The sequence below is a fragment of the Dunckerocampus dactyliophorus genome, chromosome 7 (assembly GCF_027744805.1).
Source record: "Dunckerocampus dactyliophorus isolate RoL2022-P2 chromosome 7, RoL_Ddac_1.1, whole genome shotgun sequence".
Lineage (NCBI taxonomy): Eukaryota > Metazoa > Chordata > Actinopteri > Syngnathiformes > Syngnathidae > Dunckerocampus > Dunckerocampus dactyliophorus.
This window is the reverse complement of record NC_072825.1, coordinates 2,801,373-2,815,234: the sequence shown is the minus strand read 5'-3', so window position 1 is coordinate 2,815,234 and position 13,862 is coordinate 2,801,373. Positions and strand designations below refer to the sequence as shown.

The 13,862-nt window shown below is 43.1% G+C and overlaps 1 protein-coding gene and 1 long non-coding RNA gene across 4 annotated transcripts in view; one reads left to right on the top strand and one right to left on the bottom strand.

The window, feature by feature from the left end:
- Positions 1-230: 230 nt before the first annotated feature.
- Positions 231-13,862, bottom strand: part of LOC129184864 (sodium- and chloride-dependent transporter XTRP3-like) — an 18,938-nt gene continuing 5,306 nt past the window's right edge. Inside the window, exons 3-13 of one of the 3 annotated variants that reach the window (XM_054781300.1) lie at positions 13,061-13,255; positions 11,565-11,705; positions 9,588-9,679; positions 9,278-9,505; positions 6,526-6,636; positions 6,218-6,459; positions 5,853-6,015; positions 5,054-5,255; positions 2,339-2,498; positions 1,549-1,714; positions 231-1,440 (exon numbers count right to left, since the gene is read on the bottom strand). In XM_054781300.1, the coding sequence (XP_054637275.1) occupies positions 1,252-1,440; positions 1,549-1,714; positions 2,339-2,498; positions 5,054-5,255; positions 5,853-6,015; positions 6,218-6,459; positions 6,526-6,636; positions 9,278-9,505; positions 9,588-9,679; positions 11,565-11,705; positions 13,061-13,184 (1,818 nt within the window). In that variant the 5' untranslated portion in view covers positions 13,185-13,255 and the 3' untranslated portion in view covers positions 231-1,251. The remainder of the gene's footprint in view (positions 1,441-1,548; positions 1,715-2,338; positions 2,499-5,053; positions 5,256-5,852; positions 6,016-6,217; positions 6,460-6,525; positions 6,637-9,277; positions 9,506-9,587; positions 9,680-11,564; positions 11,706-13,060; positions 13,256-13,862) is intronic. The other 2 variants (XM_054781298.1, XM_054781299.1) reach the window with 2 other exon arrangements.
- LOC129184867 (uncharacterized) overlaps positions 13,655-13,862 on the top strand; it is an 8,529-nt gene continuing 8,321 nt past the window's right edge. The window contains exon 1 of the long non-coding RNA XR_008571990.1: positions 13,655-13,790. This is a non-coding gene — a long non-coding RNA (uncharacterized LOC129184867). The remainder of the gene's footprint in view (positions 13,791-13,862) is intronic.

The window sequence follows — 13,862 nt, the reverse complement described above, 5'->3', positions numbered from 1 at the left end:
ATTTCTGAGGTATACCTTTGGAGTGTTAAGTTGCTACGTGATGCACCGCTGTATAAGCCACAGGGCTCAAAGTTTAAGGAAAAAAATCATGATTGCAAGCAGCGTTTGTGTTTTGGTAAGAAATGCATTGCACAGGAAAAGACCGCATATCCATATCATCCAAAATGTCCTTTATTAAAAACATTTGATATCCACTGTCATTTTTACAGAATTACGACTTTGCTGCTGAAACATCACTACTCATGCATGATATGAAAGTAGTGGCAAAGTAGTTATTTCTGATGGACATTTCCTTTTCTGTGGCAAAAGAAAAGATACAACTGGATAAGAAATGATAAGGCAGATGGAGATTCAAACCCAGATCTCCTGACTGTGTGGCCAACATGCTAACCACTAGGCCACCGTGCAGCCCAGCTGTTCATCAGTGCCTCTATTGTTTAATTCGACAGCGCTTCTGTTGTTGATTCTAGCCATCTCTAACAACACTGATGCTCGCCTTGTTTTCGTATCCCTCCTCCAATCCCTCTATCGGTCTTTCTTTCTCCCCATCTACTTAGACTTAGACAGACTTTATTGATCCACAAGGGAAATTGCTTGGCTACAGTAGCTCAACTGCAGGTGAGGTATTGTAGAGCCGGATGGCATGTGGAATAAATGAAGTCCTGTCGCGTTTACTGTGGGAACGGAACTGGAGGAGTCTGTTGGAGGATGAGCTCCGCTGCCCTTCTATTGAAAAGGGTGGAAATCTCAGGCGCTACTGTGACATGCTGCCACTCTCTCAGGCGCTAAGGCCTGTGTAGCTTCTTGCCTTTGTCGTCCAAATGCTTGCCGGTGTGGGGCTCAGTTGGTTTTGAATGCAGTGAGTGGAAAGTCACAGTAAGTGCGGTGATATTTTTATTGGAAAATGGCGCAATGTAGAGGCCGCGGAAAGGTGTGAACGCTGCCGTGAATAACATGTACTGTGGTTCCCTGCGCATTTGCCATTCAGCATTCGCTGCCCTGCAGGAAGCACCTGTCATTCACCCTCAGACGGTCATCATTTATAAATATGTGATAAAACAGGTCAAATGTACAGCTTTTATTGCAAATGTTGATCGGAGAACATCAACGTCAAGATAGCGGGAGGGTTTGGAGGGGGAGGAGCGAGCCGTGTGTCAAAAATGGACATTTTTATGGACGTATCAATTACGCATCTCAATTTGACCGTTTGCTGCTGGTCCCGGAATGTAAACGGCGGTGAATAGCAGGGATCTACCGTATCACCGTAAACCGGGTAGACAAAGCAGATTCAGTCCTGACCTCGTCTTTGATGTCGCCGTGTTTTCTGTTCCTGCAGTACACGTGCAGAGCTGTGAGAGGAACACAGCTCACTGCAGACGCCAGCAGCAAGCCGATGAAGACTTGACCAAAGACGGAATAGTTGGTCAGCACCGTCTTTCCCTGATTTAGCAAGACACACACATACAAGTTAGCGGCCACAAACCTTTTCGTGAGGTTTCACAAACCTTAACGTGAAATACGCAGCAATGAGGTCATGAAAATGTTTACCAGCTCTTTGTCCCATGCTTGGTAGGTGGGTGCCCCTCCTCTGATGTAGCTGACAATATAGAAGATGATGAGAACGATGAGGACAAGGGGACTGACTGCCACCCACATGATCTTGAAGAACCAATTGGGCCGGTGGCCTAGCATGTCTTCTATGTCCTTTTCAAACCTACGATCCAGAAAAAAGTTGATAGCACAGTCGTCTCTCGCAATATCGCGATTTTTCAGAAATGGATAAAGAATCGCTGTTTGGTGGTAGACTACGGTCTATTATTAGTCAAAACATATTGAAATACAAGTGATATGTAGTATTCTGGTCACTGGGTGGCAGTAATAACGCAAAACATTGAGACGTTAGCTTACATTACCTCAACACTGCATGAAGTTATGAGTCAGCCATGGCATGTCCCACATGACTGAGTAAAAAAAAGTTCTCCTCCCACCCCGTATGGAAGTGGTAAGTTTTTGGCTTCTTAAGTTTAGAATAAATAAATTTGAGGCTAACTGGTTAGCTCGCTAGCTCGCGGCCGCCTCGAGTCCCTGCAGCATAAGAGTAGCAATGTGGCGTAAACAATGAATAATAGGAGTGGAAAGGTGACTATAGGGGTCTTATTTCATGTCTACAGCGCTGTAAAAAAAGGTTTCCTATGCTCCAACTATGAAAATATTCCATTTATTAAGATTGAATACTGTATTGCAGAAATTCATTTAACGCAGTTGGGCCTGGAGACAATTAACCGCTATAAACGAGGGACGACTGCACTTTCAGAGCAGAGCACGCGTCATCACCCACCTTTTAATTCCGTAGATGTAACTGATGATGACGATCTCAATGAGGACCATGAAGAGGAGGGACAAACTGGCCGCATAGTCATTGAACATGCTAAACCAGTAATTCCCTGAAGGGGTGGTGAAGCCCAGGCCGAGCAGCATCAACACCAGACACACTGTACCTGCAAGACAAACACACCTTAAGTTCAAAGGAACACTGACAGAATGCTATCAGGACAAGCAAATCTACTGCCTGCAAAACCTGTCCTGTGGTGTCATTTTTTTACCAAAAGAAACCAATTTTTATCCTTCTTTAAAATATCAGCCTTACAACCTTTACTAGTAACCTTCTGAAATTATGTGCTTCAAAACATTTGATTCCAGTAGAGAGAATAATTGAGGAGTGTTGACCTCAATATGACCCCTCAGTGACTAAATGTGTTCTAAATTTGGTTTGGTTGAGCTTTGAGTTGCTGGTGTATAGCATTTGTATATTGGCAGCAGTTAGCACAGCAACACAAGCTCGAGAGGTCGTCTAAGACAACCTGAACAGTCCAGTCGCCATCCATTCAACGCCCTGAGAGTGCGATGACCCGAGTGAATGAGAGTATTCACACGCAGCGTCCACATTGAACCATGGGAGTGGAACTGAACCCACGCTGACTGAAACTCAAGTCAGGCCAGTTCAGGATAAATGATATCAGACACTGTGGTTCTCACAGTGACGTGCGGTGAGAGGTTCCTGGCTGGTGAGGCACTGACTCCTTTGGAGTTTTTGTTACGTTAATACAGGTTTCTCATTAACTCGTTCAAGCCAAAATTCAACCCCTTCAGTCGTGGCCATTTTAGACCATTTTGTTTTCTTTCAAGGCACGCAGAGTATTGTGTTGTATGGTTATGTAAACATGGAAGCTACCAAAAGAAAGATTAGACTCTCGTCTTTCATCAGAAAAAAAAGGTTTGTTTCTACCCTTTTCCGTTCTTCAGTAATCAGCAGTAGAACATAGGTAAGTTCCAGGAAAATATCAGTTCCTGACTAAAAAAGGGAGAAAAGCAGCTTTTTGTGAAAAGATATATTTCAAGCATAACTTTCACTTTGACACAAATATTTTTTGCTTTTGTGACAGCTCAAACATGTAAACAACTATACCACAACGTACACAACACAAAAGCGGGTTGTTTTTACATCAAAATAACAATTTATTTACAAATTTAACACCATCAGCTACTTACAATTTTCACATTTGGAACTAAACTGTGTGTGCGCGTGCATGCGTTAACATTTCCCTACAATGTGTAACCTTCTGCACGCTACACTGCTCCACGCGCTCTCACTTCCTCCTTGGAGTCGAGCGCGTTAATACATGCAAAAGATCCATGCCAAACTCTTGTCTCATGCACTTCTGCCACCTAGTGGCCGTTTTTATAGCTTAAAACTACATGAGAGGTGGCCTCTTTTATTGTGCACTTGTGTCATCGCCTCTGTTTGCCTCTCGCGCAAAAAAACGTATAAGTGCCTCTTTGGGAGCGAGCGTTTGGGTTTTAAAAAAATTTATAAATACGTCTTTGGTATTTCTTGGTCTTTGGCAAACCTTTATTTGTAGCGTTAGTCATATTTATATTTTGTGAGATTATTTGCTTGAAGAGATGAACGATATTTGAGTGATGGACAGTTTACTTTTCCAATGTCTACTTGTTGTACATTGTGTTTGTTTTTTACACACCGAGCTGCATTTTGTGTTGAGCTGTTTAAAAAAAAATGAACGTGTAATGAACAATCATTTGCATCAAACAAAAATACTATCCAGTCTCATGTTGACAGGTGGATTAAATTATCTTTCAAAGTTACACTCATTATTAGGGATGTCCGATAGTATCGGCCTACCGATATTGGCATAAAAATGTAATGCCGGTCAATATTGGCATCAGGTTTTTATCCCTATAATGAAAAGTGATTTTAGAAAATGCCGTCTGTAGGCCTATGGGCTCCTGCATTTTCAGGCGTGCAAACGATGACCTCAGCAAACTGCGTCTGAAGCGTGTAAACAACCGTGGGTGGCTAGTAACAAGCTAGCTCGCTCCTGACTAACGTTATATCTGTGGTGTCTCCTTCGGATAATAAACCTGCGATGTGCTTTGACAGCAAAGCGTTGGTTATGCGAGGCGGAACCAAGACTTCTTCCTTCAATACTTCCAATTCCCAGGGCGAAAGCCATCAATCGGGAAATCGTGGAGTGTATTGCCCTGGATAACCGGCCCTTTTCTATCGCGCAAAACGCCGGATTCACCAAACTCGTGGCGTTCTTGGAGCCGTGCTTTGCCATGCCATATCTAGAGTATTTGTCAGATGTTTGCTTACAGTTGTACAATGTTGTTTACAGCTACGTCCAGAAGCTAATTGCTGATGCTGTATCTATTAGCTAACAGATATGTGTTCATTCCACCACAGGAGATACAGTATGTGATGTTACACATATCGGTATTGGTATTGCTTGATATCACAATCGGAAACTGGGAGTTGAACAATATCGGCATATCCGATATCGGCAAAAAAGCCAACATCCTGACATCTATTATAGATGAAAACTTATTTCTATCTGTAATTAATTGTGATTAATTATGAGTTAATTGTGGATAAAATGTGATGAATCATGATTTAATATTTAAATCGATTGATCGCTGTAGTCAAAACATATACAGTACACAGTACATCAGATAGTAGGTGTGGGAATCTTACCGTTCAACACCTCGGTGCGAACGCCAGCCAGGAACTTAAAGTCTCGTAGCGGGGTGGTGATGGCAGTGACGTTGCCCAGCATGGTGCCCATGCCCAGAAGCAGCAGCATTGAAAAATACAGCACTGACCATATCTGAGGCAGTGGCATGTTTTGAATGGCTTCAGTGTACAAAATGAAGGCGAGACCAACCCCTTCCACTGCCTGGAAGAGACCAGAGAAAAAACACAGACGATGCCGCCAATCTAGCTCATCAGTGCTGTACTCCCAGCACACCCCCCACAGGACACCCCAAGGAACACAGTGGAATGCACTCTCCAGTACCCAAGACACCGTCGGAAGGGAGCGGACATTAGGGGATAAAGGTGATGGGTAGCAATGGCGTGTCCAAAATGAGGCGCTGGGGCCATTTATTGCCCACAGCTTGTCTCTTGCTGGCTGTCTCTGCATATTCTAAAATGACCTTCATTATCAATAAGATAACTATTTGCCTTGTCACCTGTCACACAAAAGTAATATGTTGATGTTTTGCTCAAATGGCTGAGCAAATATTGACCCAGAAAGGATTGCTTTGTAATCCGCAAAGGTTGAACCGAGGCAAATTGTCTTGTAGTCCAGTTGCCTTGGTTGAACCGTGACCTGGATGACTGAGAGTTTAAAAAGTGGCCTCCTGCTTCCTTTACTTTTTCTGTATGCCGATCTCAGTGGAAACGTTTTGGACACCCCCGGGGTTAGGGTCAGGGTTGGGGTTGGGGTTGGGGTTGGGGTTAGGGTTGGGCGGTATAATGATGAAGAACATACCGTATCTAGTTCAGTCGTCAGGTCACAGCCTTCCAGTTTATTGCCAAGTTCAGCAAACTGCTCTGGGTGTGATGCATTGAGTTTGATAACCCAGTCGAACACATTGTTTATGCTGATAGTCTCCTCTGCAAGGTCAAAGGCATTCAGCAGCAATATACGTGTCCTGAAAAAGGAAACTATTATCATTCACTCCTTCATACTGGCTTTCATGTTTTAAAGTACCACTATTGAATATTCAGTATGCACTCGGGTGGGTACTCATACCTAACGTGAAGTGAAACATTGGCCAGTGCTACTAAGTACGTTGGGAGCGTGACTCCCGTACAAATGATGATCCAGAAAGAAGGTACTGAACAATTATTTACCTCTCCAGGCAGTTCTCATAGTTCACTGTGGCTTTGAACCCGTAGATGGAAAAAGTGACGATGGAAGCGAAGATGGAAGTTCCGCTGTTGATGAGGGCGACAATGACGGCTTGGTGCTCAAAGTTGTTGTGGTACTCGTTGTAGCTGGAAAACGCTATGAGCGACCCGCTGCCCAACCCCAGGGAATAAAAGATCTGAGTGGCGGCGTTGATCCACGTCAGCGGGTTGGCCAGTTCTTGCAGCTGCAATCAGGTCAAAGTATGGCTAAGCATGGAGAGAACTTCGTTCCTCTGGTGGTTCTTCCTTACCTTGGGGGTGAACATGTATTTGATACCATTGATGGCGCCAGGAAGAGTTAAACCCCTGACCAGGTAGATGATGAGGACCACGTAGGGAAATGTGGCAGTGAAGTAAACCACCTGCAGACGGCAAAGAACAGAACCGGTTTGAAACGTGTGATCATCCTCTCTCACCCTCGTCTTGGCACATACAGCATACCTCCAGTACCTTCAGTACAGCAGCAACCTGGTCATGCATAAACATACATTTACTATCCCTCTTCTGAAAGCTCCAGCCCCTCTCTCTGGTCCAGTCCTTCCACAAAGCAACATCATCACAGCACAACTCCAACCATAGCCTCTCAGCTCAACACCTGATCGCCCCACCTCCAATTAACAGCTTCGTTAACCTCTTATACACAAGCGGGTTACATTTCTCTCTGCATCTACAAGGTCAGCGTAAACGGGAGATTTGTATTGTTTGTGTGTTTCAGACATGCTTAACAAGTTAAATTAAGGAACATCACGTGGTTATAAATAATATTTATTTTATTATTATTTAAATAATACCAAATCAATTAACCCTAGGATAAATAAAACAAAGTTGATCATTTTGTTGGCCTCAATATATTGACGTGTGCATGGGGGTTTGTTTTCCGCCTCTCCTCCTCTTGTTGACAAGAGGGTTCACTCTGTCCATCTGTCTCAACACCTGGGGGTGTTGGTTCTATACCGGAATGAACAGAGTGAGTGAACCCTCCTGTTAGTCATTTAGTCTCTTTACTAAGCCTAAGCAGGGAAGCCCAGACTTCCCTCTCACCGGCCACTTTGTCCAGCTCCTCCCGGTGGATGGAGAGTATTCCCGAGGTGTTCCCAGGCCAGTTGAGAGACATAGTCTCTCCAATGTGTCCTGGGTCTTCCCCGAGGCCTCCTACCAGTTGGACATGTGCTAAACACCTCTCTTCGACCCCTTGCTGGTCTTCCTGGGGGGGAGGGCTCTCTGGGCTGGCTCTTGGGGCGCTGATCTTTGTGCTGCCTGCCCCTGTGGGCCTGGTGGCCTTCTGGCGGCGGGGGCTTGGCCTGGCTATTTGGGACAGGGCTCTCTGGGAGGTGGAAGGCGGCCCCTTTCCTTTCATGCATTCTCAGTGACAATTACACGCCCACACATTCTTGCACCTTTATATATATGAAGTCTTCCCCACATACAGAGACACCTGTACATATGCACACTCACAGTACATACGTACTTCCCCACATTACTCACTGAGTTAACCAGGGTGTTATTATGTTGTTGGTTTTATTACAGCGACGGTGATATCAGCAGTATGACTATAGTTTTTTCTACAATGATGTGCATTACAGTAATTATCATTCTGTTCACTATCATAGATAATCATTTCATTACTACAATTATGTGTGACAGTTTCAATGCAGTATTATCATTGTGATCACTATCATAGTTCATCATTTCATTACTACAATTATGTGTGACAGTTTCAATGCAGTATTATCATTGTGATCACTATCATAGTTCATCATTTCATGACTACTATTATGTGTGACTGTTACAATGCAGTATTATCATTGTGATCACTATCATAGTTCATCATTTCATTACTATTATGTGTGACTGTTTCAATGCAGTATTAACATTGTGATCACTATCATAGTTCATCATTTCATGACTACTATTATGTGTGACTGTTTCAATGCAGTATTGTCATTGTGATCACTATCATAGTTCATCATTTCATGACTGCTATTATGTGTGACTGTTTCAATGCAGTATTATCATTGTGATCACTATCATAGTTCATCATTTCATTACTACTATTATGTGTGACTGTTTCAATGCAGTATTATCATTGTGATCACTATCATAGTTCATCATTTCATGACTACTATTATGTGTGACTGTTTCAATGCAGTATTGTCATTGTGATCACTATCATAGTTCATCATTTCATGACTACTATTATGTGTGACTGTTTTAATGCAGTATTGTCATTGTGATCACTATCATAGTTCATCATTTCATTACTACTATTATGTGTGACTGTTTCAATGCAGTATTGTCATTGTGGTTGTTGATATTGTTTTGTCCTTTGTCCTTATGTCCTTGTTCGTCTTTATAGTTGTCACAGACATTTATTTGCTGATGTCGTTCTGTATGTTTCTGTTGTTCTGTTCTTGTTGTCACGATTGTTGTTCTTGCTGCTGTTGTCCTTGTCTTGTTTCTTTTTTTTTTGTCTCCCTCTCATCCCCGCACCTTCTCACCTTATCTCTAAGGGAGAGCCCGGCCACCCTACAAAGAAAACTAATTTTGGCCGCTTGTATCCGCCATCTTGTCCTTTCAGTCACTACCCAAAGCTCATGACCATAGGTGAGGGTAGGAACGTAGAACCACTGCTAAATTGAGAGCTTTGCCTTTCGGCTCAGCTCTCTCTTCACCACACCAGACCAGAGTCCACATCACTGCAGACGCCGCACCAATCCACCTGTCTCTCACCCGTGAACAAGACTCCGAGGTAACTAAACTCCTCCACTTGGGGCAGGATCTCATCCCCGACCTGGAGATGGCACTCCACCCTTTTCCAGGACAGAACCATGAACTCGGACTTGGAGGTGCTGATTCTCATCCAAAAATCATCAAAATAATGTTGACAAAAATATTGTTTATTGGCAATAATTTGTAGGACAATCATCGTCCAGAAAGTTTGTTATCGTGACATGTATGTCCGGCGCTCTTCAACTGTGAATTTCTCGTTTCATTTTCTCTTACCTTCCCTGATGACTTTACTCCGTGTATAATGAACAGGTAGGTGATCGCCCAGGCAAGCAGGAGGCACAAAACCTGGCTTGTCTGCATGCCTCCGGTGTCTTCAATCATAGGGGAAATGTTCAGTGTTTCCCTGAAAAAGAAGTACTGTGTGGAAGAAGCCTTTTGGCACTCTTCTACGGGTCCTGTCAAGTTGGCATTAACAGGACACTGTGACCAAGGCAGGACAGACTGTGAATGCAAAGCAGGGAGTTATCTACACGAACAAATGAGTTGTGAATGAAATGGTGCAAGTTATTATTGAGACGCTCACTTGAAATGAATTAAAGAGGTACCAGAAACTCCATGCATTGATGATGTTGTAGTAGAGGCAAATATACAGGGATGCCACAACACTAGCAAGTCCTGAAATGACAACAAACCAGTATGGAAGTTCACTGACACTCTAAGGAGAGATGGAGGATTACACAGCTCATGGGGACCGTGAGGTACCATACAGACGTACCACTTTTGGATGGAAACTAGCAGTTGTGCCATAATCTGCCATATTTACATCTGTATTGTTTGCAGATGTTCATCAATAAATACAAACAATAGAGAACCCTGTCACATAAGACAACATGTAGTAGCTATGCAAACAATTATAAAATATATAGTATGACTCTAACCCCTTAACATTCCGGGATTTAAAACATTTTTTTTGGGCTAAAACGTCTGTAAACTAAACGAATATACAGTAGTGTGAAAAAGTGTTTGCCTTCCTGATTTCTTTTTTTTTTTTTGCACGTTTGTTGCGCTTAAACAATAATTAAACATATGTAATTAGTCAATGACAACACAACTGAACACAAAAGACAGTTTTAAATGAAACTTTTTACTATTAAGGGGGAAAAATAGTCCAAAGCTACATGGCCCTATGTGAAAAAGTGATTCCCCCCCCCCCGTTAAAACATAACATAACTGAGATGACTTGACATCTATCAGTGTGGAAAAGGTTATAAAGTAATTTCTAAAGATTTGGGACTCCAGCCAACCACAGTGAGAGCCATTATCCACAAATGGCCAAAACATGGAACAGTGGTGAACCTTCCCAAAATGACCCCAAGAGCGCAGCGACGACTCTGTGACGAGTGGAGAGGGGGTTGGGACTCCAGAAGCAGAGGCAGGGAGCTTTAGATGCAGTTCAACACTTTAATGCAAGTGTGCAGGCAAAATTCCAATCAGAATAACAGAAAGCGATGGTGCAGAAAAGGCAGAACTAGGAGTCACCATGAAATAGTCCAAAAACATAATAGAAGGAGGTGGCTGGGTAGCTGGGTAACAGCTGGGCTAGCCTGGCTAAAAGTACAAGCTAGGAGAAGACTGGTAGCGTGGTAGGAGTCCACGTTGGGGCAGGCGGCGGTTGTCAGAACCAAAGAACCAGCAGCGTCCAGCTGTAAGCAGTCAGCTTAAATGGATGGCGAGTAATCAGTTACAGGTGTGCCCAGCGTCCCCGCCTCCAGCCCACTCAAGGTGTGACTGCAAGGGAAAAACACAGGCCAGGAGAAGGCAGGAACGAGAGCGACATAGAGCACGAAGACAGACCACTGACGAACGTGACAGACTCATCCGAGAGGTTACAAAAGACCCCACAACAACATCCAAAACATGCAGGCCTCACTTGCCTCAGTTAAGGTCAGTGTTCATGACTCCACCATGAGAAAGACGCTGGGCAAAAACAGCCTGCATGGCAGAGTTCCAAGACCAAAACCACTGCTGAACAAAAAGAGTGGGAGGACTGACAGAGGAAGATATGAAGGACAGGGCAAGAGGGAAACTCCTTATCCGCTGCAGCGACCCCCTAACAAGGCCGAGTGCCCACGAGACATTTTTTTTCTGAACGAGAAATCTTGTTGTGTTTTAATCGTGCGAGATCTTGTACCACGAGATGTTGTGACACCCTTAATAATTAGCATGAGGAATAATAGGATGGGCTGCGCTCTGCATGCAGGCCCATAAATACCAATAGTTCAGCTTTGGAGGTTGTGTTGCATCGGTACTGGGATCATCTGTAAATATTCTGCGTGTCACCTGTGCAAAGGACATGAGTAAATGTGTAACTTATACTCAAGATTCCTCACAGCCAACCAGTAATCTCCTTGTAGTGACTTCACATTGTCACAACAAGTTTATCTTAGTTAGATGATTCTCTATACAATTAGCAATAGAACAATGAAAACACGCCTTTGTCTGGCCTGTCCATTGGAAATCAGCCCTTCTGTGGTGGAAAAGTAACTGTTCCAGCACTTACCCACTCCACCCAAATATGGGCTAATTGCGTGCCAAGCCCCGATGCTTCCCAAGCGCATCTTCTGACCAACGGCGAGCTCCATGTAGAACAACGGCACACCCTCTACAAACAGCATCAGCAGATACGGAATCAAGAAACTCCCTGAAGCAGAAAAGCACAAGCAGAGAAACAACTTAATACAGCTGCTAAGAATGTACTGAATGTCAGCTACGAGCCTAATAAAGATAAAGACATCCAGATCAAGTTGGGTACTTGTGTTGTGGGGTTAGCCTTTGAAATGCATCTCCTCCAAATGATGATTTCATGGTGGGACGTGGACATGCGAAAGGTAAACAAAGACATATATGTGGACGTACTTTAATTAACTTAATATTACATAATAAATAAATAACAAATACAAGCTTCACTTAACACAGCAGTACTAAAATACTGTGGAAACCACTTATGTTGACAACCCGTCTATGTTGACCATTTACTATAAAGTGCCCTCTTCAGTTGACATCGACATACAGTGGTGTGAAAGTGTTTGCCCCCTTTCTGATTTCTTTGCATGTTTTTTTCACACTTAAATGTTTCAGATCATCAAACAAATGTAAATATTAGTCGATGACAACACAACTGAACACTTGTTGCAGTTTTTAAATGAAACTTTTTATTATTAAGGGAGAAAAACAATCCAAAGCTACATGTCCCTGTGTGGAAAAGTGATTGCCCCCTAAAGCTAATAAGTGGTTGGGCCCCCCTTAGCAGCAACAACTGCAATCACGTGTTTGCCATAACTTGCAATGAGTCTCTTACAGCGCTGTGGAGGAATTTTGCAGAATTGTTGTCATTCAGCCACATTGGAGGCTTTTCCAGCATGAAGAGCCTTTTTAAGGTCATGCCACATCTGAACACTGATGATGAACACTGACCTTAACTGAGGCAAGTGAGGCCTGCAGTTCTTTGGATTTTGTTGTGGGGTCTTTTGTGACCTCTTGGATGAGTCGTCGCTGCGCTCTTGGGGTCTTGGGGAAGGTTCTCCACTGTTCAATGTTTTGGCCATTCGTGGATAATGGCTCTCACTGTGGTTGGCTGGAGTCCCAAAGCTTTAGAAATGGCTTTTCCACACTGATAGATCTCAATTCATCTCAGTTATGTTATGTTTTAACGGGGGGCAATCAGTTTTTCACACAGGGCCATGTAGGTTTGGAGTAATAGTAATAAAAAAAATTAAGTTTCATTTAAGGATTAGGGTTAATAAATCAGGGGCAAACACTTTTTCACGCCACTGTATTCAGATTGTTATCATAATCAGCAAATTAAAAGCAAAATTACAAAATCATTAAATGAGCTTGGAAGTCAAAAGTGTCGGTATCGGCAGTATTGTACACGTATCTACTTTATCGATTTCAAAGTGTGCACTATCGCCCACACCAAAACCACTTTGAAAATGGATTTGGATGACTTGAGAGCCGATGCAAGGTGAACCTACACCACAGTAAAGGTGTTCTTACCTCCGCCGTGCATCTGGCACAGGTACGGGAAGCGCCACACGTTCGCCAGCCCGATCGCGTACGAAACGCAGGCCAACACGAACTGCATGGGACTGTCCCAGTTGGGTCGAGCATCTTTTTCCATGGTTGCACCTCCCGGTGCTTCGCCAACAAGATGAATGCTGTCCCTTGCCGCTGCCAGCCTTTTACACTTCCCTGATTGCAAGTTGGACATTGACAGCGGGCGGGGCTTCAACTACTTTATTATTGCCGATGCAGCAATTATAACAGTGAGTGTGGTGTCCTTTTTTAGGACAAAAGAGGCTGTTTTTCTATCTTTCTCTATTTTACTCCTATTATAATATTTTGTGTGACAGTATGTAATCCTGTATGGTAAAACTTTTGATTCCAGTAGATACGAGGAAACCTTTCAGGCGCAATGATAAAAAAAAAATACACACACAAAAAAATACTTTTGTAAATACCTAAATACAGTTTTAAGTAAATGCATATCAATTTTGGAACTATGGCCCATTATTTTATTTAAAAAATAATATAGTTTGAAGTTTTTGTACGTTTATGTTGTTTGTTGAGAGTGTCCCACTTTGTTTGACAGTCCTTGAACGCACCATCGTACGTGCGCTAGCCTTCTCCCACTCTGCACAGATTGTCAACTATACTGTATTTTTATCGGGGGTTTTTCACTTCATATTTGCTCCCAAATGCTGATACTCTGTGGGAATGCATAAAGGTAAAGTTTGATGACGTTGTTGATTGCTAATGTGTATATTTGTGGTGTGCACAGCTTCAAGTTAATTCATGC